General features: G+C 45.6%; 1 protein-coding gene across 11 annotated transcripts; it reads right to left on the bottom strand.

Moving 5' to 3' along the window:
• Positions 1–5,892: 5,892 nt before the first annotated feature.
• On the bottom strand, positions 5,893–10,206 carry PJA1 (praja ring finger ubiquitin ligase 1). 11 transcript variants are annotated; one of them, XM_066356928.1, is made up of 3 exons: positions 10,085–10,206; positions 9,824–9,975; positions 5,893–8,141 (listed from the first exon to the last, which is right to left on the bottom strand). In XM_066356928.1, the coding sequence occupies exon 3, from the start codon at positions 8,126–8,128 to the stop codon at positions 6,338–6,340; it is 1,791 nt and encodes a 596-aa protein (XP_066213025.1). In that variant the 5' UTR covers positions 8,129–8,141; positions 9,824–9,975; positions 10,085–10,206; the 3' UTR covers positions 5,893–6,337. The 11 variants fall into 11 exon arrangements, with proteins under 11 accessions (XP_066213025.1, XP_066213024.1, XP_066213022.1 ...); XM_066356927.1 differs by having other exon boundaries at positions 9,824–9,984; positions 10,085–10,205; XM_066356925.1 differs by lacking the exon at positions 9,824–9,975 and adding an exon at positions 9,675–9,756 and having other exon boundaries at positions 10,085–10,195.
• Positions 10,207–13,151: the final 2,945 nt, after the last annotated feature.

Genomic DNA, 13,151 nt, shown 5'->3' with positions numbered 1-13,151 from the left:
TCCAGTCTCTGGCTGCTACAAACAATGCGACAGTCAATATCCTTGTACAAACAACCTTGTCCTTCTGCACAGGTAGGAGAAATTCTAGTGGAATTGCTGGTGTGTAGATTTTAAATGTTAATGCATTTCACTAATGGGCCCTTCCAACAAACCAATTGGCACTCCCACTGAGAAATAGCATTTCAAAAGGCCTAGCCTACCCTTGCTCCCTTTCTTTACCTGGCTAATGCCTATTCATGCTTGCCAAGCAGCCTCACCCAGAATGCCTCCAATGACCAGCCCCCTTCCCAGGACAACCAGCCAGGATATTTGCTCCCAGGTCACTGTGTGTTTGCCTCCACGTTGTACCATCCACAGAAGGTTGCAGTCCTTTCTTTCCAGGTCACCTTCATGCACTAGACTATGAGGTCTTTGAGGGAAGCACTTAACCTTATGCATCTCTCACAGCCCCCCCTCCATCCGACACAGCACAGACAGAAGGCCAATAAATACAAAAGTATGGCAAAGGTAGGTTTACAGTTGTGAGTATGGAAAATACAGTTTATTCTTTTATTTTTTTATTTTTTATTTTTCTGAAGTGAGAAGTGGGGAGGCAGAGAGACAGACTCCCACATGTGCCTGACTGGGATCCACCGGCATGCCCACCAGGGGGCGATGCTCTGCCCATCTGGGGTGTTGCTCTGCTGCAACTGGAGCCATTCTAGTGCCTGAGACGGAGGCCATGGAGCCATCCTCAGCGCCCAGGCCAACTCTACTCCAGTAGAGCCTTGGCTGTGGAAGAGGAAGAGAGAGACAGAGAGAAAGAGGAGGGGGAAGGGTAGAGAAGCAGATGGGCACATCTCCTGTGTGCCCTGGCTGGGAATAGAACCCAGGACTTCCACACACCAGGCCAACGGTCAACCACTGAGCCAAGCGGCCAGGGCCAACACAGTTTATTCTTATATTATTTATCAATTATTGTATTATTTGTTGGTATGACAACTGTCAACCTACCTTTCCCCACTCCTGTGTTTGTTGAACTAGACTGGTCATCTTGGAACCCCAGCTCCGAGTGTAGAGTGGGCAGGAGCGCGTTTGCTGAACATAAGCCTCATCAGGGCTGAGCAGTTGGCTCTGGTGCCCCTGGGTCCCTGGAGATTTGTCTTCTGGTACTAGGTGCCCTGTCCCTTCCTCTCTTTAGGCTGGCTCCCAGACTCTGCTTCTGCTCTACTCTTCTGACTCTATAAGCAGTTTCTGTGTTCTAGTCCCCAGCTCCTGTGGAAGAACCCCTGTGTACCCACCCCCCACCCCCATCCTGTGTCTTATTTCTCCCGTTTCTCCTGCCCAAAGGCCCGGTGCCCTATTGTCTGTTGCTGGGGGCTGCAGCCTGTACCTCTGCTGAGCAGAGCACCTGAAGTGGTTCTAGCTGCAGCCAGTCTGGGCTCTTATGCTGAGGACCAGGCCTCTCCCTGCTCCTCACAACACTGGGGAGGGACAAGTTCAGAGAAAACATCCCTGCTGCCCCCCCCCCACCAAGCAAACATAATCTTGCTCTCTCTTCAGAACTGCCACCATCTCCTGGAACCTCCTTCTCCTCCTTCTGCGGTCGATGGGTGGATCCAGTGACATCACTGAATGTAAAGAGGTCTGGGGAAATCTTATCTCCATGTGAGGGGTGACAAGGCCTCACTAACATTTGAGCACCCTCTTTGAGATAGTGAACCCCAGAGGAAGGAAGTATGATAGGAGGAACGTAGCGTGTGGCAGAGCCTGCAGTCATGTGCTGGCCACAAAATCCCGTTCTGCAGGAACGAATGTCGAGGCAGGCTGATTGAGCATTGCTTGGGGGTTCCAGAACGTGTCTTGCTCCACGCCAGGCCTCGTCAAAGGCTGGAGCCAGGTGACAGATGGACAAGCACGCCATCAACTCCGTGCTCATCAGAGGTTCAATCCAGGCCAAAGAGAGGTGTGCTGAGGCGGGTTGCCATATACTCCACCTTCAAGGCAACCACCATTTCCTAGCCACAGAACAGCCTCTGAACAACAGTGGACTCAGAAGGACAAACAGAAAAGGGGACAGAAGGTGATAGGAGGGGATGAGTAGGCGTGGCAGGGCCTGCAGAGGCTAGGGGTTGGAGTGGGGCTAATGCCGGGTCCAATGAATCTGTTTGGGCCAAGTTTTGATGAGTCCTCCTGGGCTCTCTGAATACAACCCCTGCCCGGGCACCACAATAGGAGAGGAACTCATAATCTTGCTAGCAAGTGTGGGTGAACACTTGAGCCAAGCACTGGGAACAAGAATGACAGAAACGACCCAGATACAGCTCCTGACCTCAAGGACCACAGAGAGGAAAGGAGCTAGGACTATTAGAAAATACTGTTTTCAGGAGCTTGCATGTGACGGGGACTTCCTAAGGATGGGTAGAAGTGACAGGACTGGAAAGGACATTTCAGGTCAGAGGTCCAGGCACAAACAGAAGGATCAACTGGAACAAGGTAGTGTCTTTGATCCAGGAAGGGCCTTATGACAGTTCAGTTGTAGCGCCCATTGTGGAGGACCACCTCAGGAAGCTGGGGTGCTTTCTTGCAAGATGTAGTGGTTTAGGCTACAAATCAGTGACCCATATGTGAGGCTACATATACCACAGCCCAGAAATAAGTCCTCAAACCAAAAAGTATAGTGTAGTGGGAGGCATCTTCATGAATACACCAAATAACCTACTCTCAAAAATAACTGCTTTGGCCCTGGCCGGTTGGCTCAGTGGTAGAGCGTCGGCCTGGCGTGCAAGGGGTCCCGGGTTTGATTCCCCACCAGGGCACACAGGAGAAGCACCCATCTGCTTCTCCACCCCTCCCCCTCTCCTTCCTCTTTGTCTCTCTCTTCCCCTCCCGCAGCGAGGCTCCATTGGAGCAAAGATGGCCCGGGCGCTGGGGATGGCTCCTTGGCCTCTGCCCCAGGCACTAGAGTGGCTCTGGTCCGGACAGAGCGACGCCCCGGAGGGGCAGAGCGTCGCCCCCTGGTGGGCGTGCCGGGTGGATCCCGGTCGGGCGCATGCGGGAGTCTGTCTGACTGTCCCCGTTTCCAGCTTCGGAAAAAATACAAAAAAATAACTGCTTTGTGCATAGCAGCCCCCATGGCCTGTTGTTCTAGAACCATCCCTCCAGGTGCCAAAAATGGGTCCACTGCATTGTAAACAGAAATTACCGGACCTTTGGCCATTTGGGATATTTCACATGACTGGGAAAACGGGCACAGAATGGGCCTATGGTATTGGCAAGCATGCTATTTGGAGTTCTTTAATATAAACAACAGGAACCAACTCTGGCTAATTTAAGCAGAACAGTTTTGTTGGAACACTATGGTGGCGGGAGAGGGGGGCTTGGGGAGTTTTCTGGGAGGCTGAAGAATCAGAAATTGGCAGGAACAAGGGACTGGGCATCCAAGGACATAGCCACATCTTGCACAGGTGCTTTTGGCCACCAGTACCCCCAACTTGGACCACACTGTCATCACCACAGAAGCACAGGAGCAAACGCTTGGTGAGCCCCGTTCCTCTGACTCCCCCTGAGACTTAAGGCACTGAACACAAGTGTCTGATGCTCTTAGCTGACGTCCTCAGTCCAGGCTGCTTGAGGGCCTAGGGCCCAGGTCTCACTCCGTGTGTGTGTCCCCAGTGGAGAGCCTCAGCCCCAGCTGGCCCCTCTGCAGCAACAGGCCTGTCCAACACCAGCAGGGGCTTCGGGAGCTGGGACGGTGCCCTTCCCCTGGATTTACCAATTCCGACTCAAAGGGAAATTAGGGCTGCCCATTATGCACAGGAGCAGGAGGACCAGGAGACATGCATGCTCCTAACTTACCTCCTCATGTGGTGCCAGTCAGGGCACAGCAAAGGTGAATAGTAGGCAAACCACCGCAATCCCCCCCAACAAGGGCCCTCTAAGGTCGCAGATTTCAGCGTCTCCATGACAGCTGAGATGCTGGCAGAAGGCCAACGGGGAACACAGAACGTCTGTGGGAGATGAGGTTATAAATATCAGCTTGACCGGGTGCTGAAAAAAAAAATACTATGGCTTCTACCCATGTTTCCATACTTGCAGTAAGAGGATAAAAAAATCTTTCTTATTAATTGGAAAATTTTGATTTTACTTATTTTGTTAATATTCATGAAAATACACTGACATTGTAAAAAAAAATCAAGAAAATGAAGTATTTTGGGTGGAAAAAATCAAAAGGCCCCTTCCTCACTCCTTTCCCCCAACCCAAAGATAAGCACTGCCTCAGGTAGGCGTGTGGCTTCCAGACACTTTCATGCATTTTCATGTATAGTTTGGTTTTGTAAGGTTTTATTTTACATCAAGACTGTGCATATTGCTATATAGTATGCTTTTTCTACTTAACATACGTCTTAGAGATCTTTCCATACCAGTACATACATTTTTCTAACTGCTGCATAGTATGAACCCCTGCTACCAAAGTATTTAAGCCAGGCTGAAGAGCAGAATCCATTTTAGATTCTGAGATATAGCTCCTCTCACTATTCTCTCCAAAAGGGCTGCTATGGTTACATGCGCACCAGCAGCAGGAGTGTTCCAATTTCTTTTCTTCCGAGCCCAAACTAGGTATTACCACAAAGAAAAACCACTGCTTTATGTTGGACACGTTTCACTGTTGTGTTCACTTCCATGTCACTGATTGCCATTGAGGCTGAGCATTAACAATATCCCGGCTGCTAGAGCTGAAAACAGCTCTCAGAACCGATGGGAGGAGCAGAAATGAGCCCACTTTGGAAAGCAGTTTGACAATATCTAGTTTGAATGATGTTCAGACCCTAAGACTCCAAAATTTTACCTCCAACCCCAAGATCTAAAAATTTCATCTCCATAGACTTACCCCTAGAGAAACTCACAGATGTGCACAGAGACATCTGTTAAGTACATATGTTCATTGCCACAAAATACTGGGAAGAACCTAAATGTCTACCAATAGGGGAATGGATAAATAAATTGTGGTAATTCATACAACTGAATGTTTAATATACATCAGTTAAAATGCATGATCAATATGTATGAAAATGGTTAAATTTCAAAAACAATGGTGAGTGAAAAAAAATCAAGTTGCAAACTGATACACACATTCTATCAATTCTGCCCATTTAAAAAGCAGAAACAACTCTACATTGGTTATATATACACATATACATACACATCATATATGTATATATATATATATATACCTATGTACACATGTACATACACACATGTATGTCTAAAAAGACAAGAAGTAAATGTACCATTTACTGGGTAGTGCTTACCTCTGCAGAAGGAGGGTAAATATGACAAGTGAGGAACTTCACTCGCACCTGAAAAATTCTCTTTATTGGAGAGGGAGAGAGATCTGAAGACAGAGTGGTCAAATGTTAAAGCCTATTCACTCTGTAGGTGGCTGCCTATATATTTTCCTCAGCACTTGTGTGGCATATGTATTTGATTCCTTTTGTGTCACTGTGTTAAGGTATACAATCTGCATATAGCTTTATTTTTTTTTTTACCCATTCCCTCTGAGAGTTTGTTTTCTAAAAGGAGATTTTTAACTCCTTCATTCTCCACTCAGTTTGGATGAACCCCCAGCACTGTTCTTCCATTTTAGGGTGCTTTCTTGTGCCTTTCCTCCCCACAGACTGACAGTCTTCTCTCTGCAGCCTTGGCCCCTTGATCATCATATACTTTATTCCTACTTTTAGAAATAATTACCTTTAATTTTTTTTTCTGTTGTCAGAGTCAGCACTTCCAGTGAAATTAAAGTTTTTCTACTATTTGGAACACAAAAAACCCTATTTTGATGCAAATGCAAGGGATACATTAAAAAGTCACTTAGTACCATTGTTTTAGACAGAACCAGACAATGCAACTGTACCACGTAAAACCGAACGAACTTTAATCAGCTTTCACGGCACTGCAATTACAGGAACATTAACCCCATAACATGCAACAGCAACAGTGATGCCTTTTGCATATATTTAACAGACAGACTTGATGTTAACATTAACAGCAACAGTCTACTGAAGAAACAAATGCAACTGATTTCAGTGTTCAGATTAGAAAATGTATGTTCTTACTGCAATCTCAAGTAGCATTTAGAAAGTTTAGTTTTCCCTTTCTAATATCTAAAAGACAGTATGGTGTTTAATGCATTGGTACACAACTGTTTCACATTGGAAATGATCACAAGAAATCAACCAGTGTAATAGATTAGTAGGATGATCAGTTTCATTAAAATGGTTAATTTAGGGAGGGCTCCTGCAGTATTGTGGACTTCGGATGGGGAAAACCAGTAGACCAAGAGTAAAGGACCTTGGTCTTAGATCGGGGGAGGGAACATGCAGCGGCACACAGGGCAGGTGCCTGACTTCTGAAGCCATATGGACACGCATGGCTTGTGGAAATAGTGGTGACACGGCAGCTCGGTTGCCACCTCTCCCTTGACATATTCACTGCAACATATGGGGCAACACATTTCTTGCCCCACTGCACTGTGGTCTTCAGAGACCAGGATCTCGGGAAGGGTATCGATACTCTCCTTGCTCGCTGGTGGATTGGCCACTTCCACGTCTACCGCGAGAGACTCCAAGTGTGCGAGGGCCGTTTCCATCGCCTGGGCCAGGCGTTCTTCAAGTGCCATGTATGTGAGGAACTGAGGATCCACGTAGGAAATGGCTTCGGCCACTCCCAACCCATCTGCGAATCCATCAAAGAGGCTCCAATCCACTTCCAGGTCTTCACTCACGCTGGAGTCATCTTCAAGGTTGTTGTTGCCATCTAGCATAAAGGACGCAGCCTGCAGAAACTCCTGACTACAGTCATTGTCCCCCTCACTGCTGCTCTCATTTTCATTGCATTGAAGCCAAGGGGCTTCTCCTTCTTCCAGCAACACCTGCTCTTCTACCTGAAGAGATGGTCTTTGAGCTTCAAGCTCATGGCTTCCAAGGAGGGCACTGGCACAGGGGCTGGTGCCAGCCTTGGCATTCCCTCTGGCGTTTACTCTGGCTGCCTCAGGCCCATGCTCTTCCTTCCCCAGCAGCGTCTCCCAGCTTTCATCACTGGCCATGTTTTTCTCCCAACCTCGGTATCTCCGACGCAAAGCAGCAGTCCACTCTTTGTCACTGTCGGAATCTTCATCATAGTATTTGTAGTAGTCATCACCGAATGTCCAGAAGTCATGGTTGGCCGAGCCTCGTTGCCATCTCGACACCTTTTCCGTCTTCGCTTGATCATTCCTGGCTTCCCTTTTGTCTTCTGGGTACTTTGGCTCAGAGTAGCCACTTGAACTCTCACCTCTGCCTCTTCTTGCCAGGCTGCCCAAGCGGCGTTCACCAGGGCTGCCAGCATCCCTCCACCTGGAAGTACTGTGTGGCATATCGTCATCATCATCAGTATCAAAAAATATTTTTGGTTTCATGCAGTTTGGACCGGCCAGATTTCTGATTTTGGGCCTCACCACCGGTTCCTCTGCACCCTTCGGGGTGGCATCCCCACCCCCACACATACTCACAGGAGCCCTGCCGGGACCTACAGGCAAACTCTGCTCCCGTCTCCCCCTCTCCAGGCTGGTGCCCTTTGGGGCCACCTTGCTGTCAGCAGCAGAGATCTGAGGAGCCATGCTCTTCTGCTGTAGGAACTCAGCCCTGCCAGCAGAGCGTCTGGCTGCAGGGGCTGGGTCTAGCTTGTCCAGCTCCTCTCTCACATCCTGGTGAAAACTAGAGAACTGAGGACGCACCCCAACCAAAGACCTCGCCCCTGTCTCTGCATCATACAGCTTATCATCTTTAAACTTGCCAGTGCTCCCTTGCACTGGCATACGTTCCACAGGCCCAGCCCCCTCCTCCTCACTGTCATCTGCCCCGAAAGAGTCAGTATGTCCATAAGCCATTCCTCTTCTGCTACCTGGAGCCCTGTACTCTCTTGGCGGGTACCTGGAGTAGTCTTCATTATCAACGTTCAGGCTGGTTCCCGCGTGTTCACTGTCATCCCAACGACGACTGGTGGAAAATGGTGACCGGCTCCTCTTGGTGATTTGATTGGGGGCTGATCTATGCATTGGGACTTCGGATGTTGCCTTTCTCTGGCTGGAAATCCTTTCCCGCTGGCTCATGGATGGCCTGAAACTGACATAAGCATGACTTCTGCCATACCTCCTGCCTGTATGGGACTGATACCCTCCTTCTGAGTTCAGCCATAGAGGTTTACTAGATTCCTGAGCCATTGCTCTGACAGGGTTTCCAATACAGCTGGGGCTCAAGGGAAAAGGCTCCTGCTCCCTGCGCACACTTTGGAGATGGGAAGGTCAAATCAGTTCAGAATAAAGGAGCAGGGAGATTTATTTCCACGTCAGTAGGCAGGTAACAGAAAGTATAAGGGCCTTTTAAATTAGTTTCACTTTCTTCTAAAGCCTGGAGTAGCGTTCCAGGGACTGACAGGTGTAGACCTGGAACACATTTTTAATGTTGGCAAAATGATTACAAAATTGGGGTTGGAGGAGAGCCAGATTTAGGGGAGAATCTGAGAAAAGATGGGGTAAATGGATGCTGGGTAGGTGGGTGAAATACAGTGGAATTGTGCCAACAGGCGAAGGAGAAAGACTGCTACGGGCTTTTGTTTGTTTGTTTTTTGGGGTGTCTGTTTTTCTGAGCCCTGCAGACATACAGGAGAATTGCATGTTGGAATAAGGTGGAAAATACAGATCACTGTGTGTACACTGAACGCCTACGTGTACACTCAGAGAGAGGCAGGTGGACGGGGAACCAGCCATCTTGCAATGGAGAGATGCGTATGTTTGTAGAGGGAAGGTGCAGGTGACAGTGGCATTAAGAAGAAGTGTGTCACACAGAATGAGACCCATTCTGGATGTGGGTTCAAAAATGACAGGTGTGGGCAGGGTGGCTTCAGAGGAGAGGGGCGTGTGTAAGTGTGAGAGAGAATGTGTGTGTGTGATGGCTGTAAGTCTGTGGAAAGACACCTGGGTTTATGTGTCTGTAGCAGGCAAGGGTGAGTGCTGTGGCAGTGGACAGGGGTGTTCGTAAGTTTGTGTGTATTTGTCAAAATGGGAGGCAACAATGGAGACATGTTAGTGTCCCTGCAGGAGGATTTCTGTGAATGTGTGCACACCGCAGAGACCAGCGAAGGAGAGCTGTCTGTGCACATATGTAGCAGACAGGAGAGGAGAGCATTTGCGAGGTGTGTATAAAGGCGTGTGGGGATGGATTTGTATGTAAGGAATGTGTGAAAGAGGAACCAGCAATCACGGACATCCTTACGTATGTATGTGGCCAGCAGGGAGGAAAGGCGGTCCTGGAGAGGAGGGGGATGTGTGTGCACATGTAGGTGTGTGTGTCTAGGGAAAGCACGGAAGGGTGTGATGCTGTGTAAGCGTGTGTCCATGCATGCGTGGGAGAGGTGCTGCGTAGGAACCTTTATTATGGGGGGGGAGGGGCTTCAATGGAAGGGGTGTGTGTGTGTGTGTGTGTGTGTGTCTGCTTCTGTCCGCATTGAGGCTGCAATGTCAAAATGAGAGAATGCAAAACATTATCAGCTGAAATGGCAGATCCACACCAATGTGGCAGGGAAGGGGGGTGGAAAGGACGGGACGGGTATAGATTTTCCCTGGGAATAGTTTGTTTCTCTGAAAACCATATATTTACCTAGAAATCTTAACAATTTACCATTCAGCACATCAACTGCAAAAAGGGGGTCAGAAAGGCCACGCAGTGCTCCGCAGAGGGGCTGGGAGGAGCGGAAGGGGAGAGGGGGAAGGGGAGAGGGGTAGAGGTGGGAGAATGCCGAGACTTACCTCTCAGTGATTAGAGCTATTCGACTGGGGGGCCGCGCCGCAGGAAAGGGCTGAAGAGTAGAGGATGGGGCTCCCAAACAGGCTGATGGAGGACACAGGCCACCCACCACAGTCAGGTGCCGCGACTGCCCCACCCCTTCTCGAGCGACTAGCTGGAAAATCTGTACGTTAGAGCTCTTCCAAACCCTCTCCCCGGTCCCTGGCCGCTCATCCCACCGCCCCATCTGTATGAATACGGGACATCAAACGCCTTTCACTCACCAGTCCGGACACCCGCGCGCCCTCGGGAGGAGCAGATGCTTCGGACCTCCAACCGCCACCACCGCCAGAGCTGCTGCTCCCGGTCCGGCTGTTGCCCCCGCTAGATAACAGCGGGTGGTGGGGCGGCGACTGCGGCAGCGGAAGTGACGGTGGCTTCAGCTGGGGCCGCCCCTTGATGAGGCTGGAGAGGCAGCTGCTCGACAAATTGGGGTGGGCCCGGAAAGCTTTATTTCATCTTAAGGGATGAATTCGTCAAGAATACAGAAAAAGACAGAAATGTAACCAACAGCCAGCTTTAACAAATGTTAACCATTTAGCCACATTCCCTTCTGTTCTGTGGGTTTTTTTCTTTTAATAAAATGAATTCGGCAAATTCTTTCTGATTAATTCCAATGTGAAAGTAATCATAATAATATATATCTTATGTTACATGTTATGGTTTGTACTGAAACTATTAAAAATGTGACACTATATTTAGAGTTGCAGTAAGCTAACATTTTTTTTTTAACCTGGTTGAAGCAAATTGAACTGTTTACAATAGAATTTGTTGCCGTAAATCACAAAATCAAGCTACTCTATCCAAAATAAATGATCAATTATGAAGCACAACATGGGTTCACATTCTGGTAATTGTATTGCAGCTTTAAAACATCACAGCAATGACTTTTGGTTTGATAGCATTTGAATTCTAAACTCCTTTTTGTTTTTACATTGATTGCACTTTACAATCTATTTCTAATAGTTGCAACGAATGGAGAGTTCCCAGGTTCACAACAATGGAGTTTTGTTCTCACTAGAAATAAAGTGCATAATAGAAAAACAAAAAATTTTTGGAGTACCAAGAATAGAAATAAGATGTATAACTTTCAAACCATTAAAGAAATAATGTGTAGAAATAATCTAACAAAGAGCAGAAATGGATAGAGAGGCAACAAGAATGGATGTAAAGGGGGGGGGGCAGGGATAAATCCAGATATATCAGTATGCATTACAGATTACCATCTCCTATAAAAAACAAAATCATTTTGACCATTTCGTTTTCAGAAGTTTAGTTATATGCTGTTTATACGAATTTTATCTAATGCAACAATAAGAATGAAAAATATATGCCAACTAAATACTGGCAGAAAGAAAGGAAGGAATGAAGAAAGGAAGGAAGGCAGGAAGGAAAGGAAGGAAGGAATTTAAAAAAGAGAAGGGAAGAAAGAAGAAAGGAAAGAAGAAGACCTAATAATGTTAATACAGGAAAGATCAAGAAAAACTAAAAAGCTTTAAAGAAAACAAAACAGATTGTTCCATTCACTGAGAAGATATAGTCACTAAAATTTATATGCCAAACAGTGTAATTTTAAAATATATGAGGCAACTATTGTTAGTACTATAAAGAGATCAGAAAGAGCAATTACAGCGGGAGCTATAATCACACTTGTTATGACGTAGGTAGATCAAATAGACTAATAAATTAGGATATATAGAGATTGAACAACACAGTTAGATTAATAAGCTTGATCTAATAATGTATGCATATTTTTGTATTCAAGAAAGGATACATTTTATTACAAATATTAAGACAATTTCAAACATACAGAAAAGTCCGAAGTATAAAGTACACATTTCCATGTGACTGTCACACAGATTGAGCAAATTTTATTTTCTTTGGATCTTCAAATACTTCTTTTTTGAAGCAAACAAAATATTACAGTCGAATCCCAAAGAAGCACATTCAGAATTTCCCTTCTTGACCATGTTTGTTTTTCTTTTTCTACGTATGTAAATATCTGTAAACAAAACACATTATTGTTTTATGTATGCATTTCAAATTCTGTAAGTAGTATCATAATAAATATATCCTTTGCAGCTTAAATTTTCCCTTATTTTTAGAACTTTAGCAGTTTCATTCATTTAAATCTAGGTTATGCATTTTAATTGCTGAATACTATTGTATCAATTTTCCAATATGATAATACTATAATATATTATTGTATAGATTTTTGTTGCATGAATTATCCAATTTCTTTCATTTCTTTACCTCCCAATGGACTTACGTTGTTTCTGTTTTGTGCAATTATAAAAAGAGATTTAATGAACACAGGTCCTTGTGAACACACAGAGGAATTTCTCTTGGGCAGAGCTTTTCAATGAAGTAATGGGTGTTCTGATATATTAATCCTGTTAGCCACCCAGGTAGATGGATCTGGCTTCACCCAACTGCTGCACTGGAGACTTGTCTCTGGCTAAGTTGAGCAGACTGTCTGTTCACCTTTTTGAGCTGGTATAAATATTAGCATTTTAAACATGTCTTAACATGAAAAAGATGGAAAGAAAACTGCTTTAGCATGTGTACATTGAAATGGAATTTCTGCATCAAAGGGTATGTAGTAGTTATCTATTGCTGCAACAAATTGCCCCAAAACTTGACATTTTAAAATGTAAATAAAACAAACATTTATTATATCACAGTTTCTGTGAGTCAGAAATCTATGAATGGGTTAGTTGGGTGCCTCTGGCTCACAGACTCTCATGAGATTGCACTCAAGCTCTCACCTGGGGTTGCAGTCTCATCTGCAGGCTCAGTTGGGGTGGGATGTCCACAACCAAGCTCTTTTATATAGCTGTTGGCAGGCCTCAGAAGATCTACTTCCCAACTAAATCATAAAGTTGCTGTCAGAATTTGATTCCATGCCATGTAGCTTCACAGTTAAATTTTATGAAACATGCAAATAAGAACTAAGACCAAGGCTTCTCAAACTATTCTTAAAAATGCAAGGGGAAGAAAAAACTCTTAAGATAATTTTATGAGGCCAGTTCTATCCTAATTCCAAAAACAGATAAAAAACACTATAAAGAAAAAAATATCTCTGATGAATATAGATGTTAAAATCCTCAACAAAATATTAGCAAACTGGATCCAGCAATACATTAAAAAGATCATACACCATGATCAAGTGAGATTTATTCATGGGATGCAAGGTTGATATAAGATTCTCTAATCAATTAATGTGATCAACCACATAAACAAAATGAAGGATAAAAATCATATGATCATATCAATAGATGCAGAAAAAGC

Source organism: Saccopteryx leptura, chromosome X (assembly GCF_036850995.1).
Source record: "Saccopteryx leptura isolate mSacLep1 chromosome X, mSacLep1_pri_phased_curated, whole genome shotgun sequence".
NCBI lineage: Eukaryota > Metazoa > Chordata > Mammalia > Chiroptera > Emballonuridae > Saccopteryx > Saccopteryx leptura.
Note: the sequence above shows the minus strand (reverse complement) of the source record. Positions and strands in the feature narration are given on the sequence as shown.

Bases quoted from the DNA above. Each gene is read 5' to 3' on its own strand.
- PJA1 (XM_066356923.1), bottom strand. From the start codon at position 8,239: ATGGCTCAGGAATCTAGTAAACCTCTATGGCTGAACTCAGAAGGAGGG.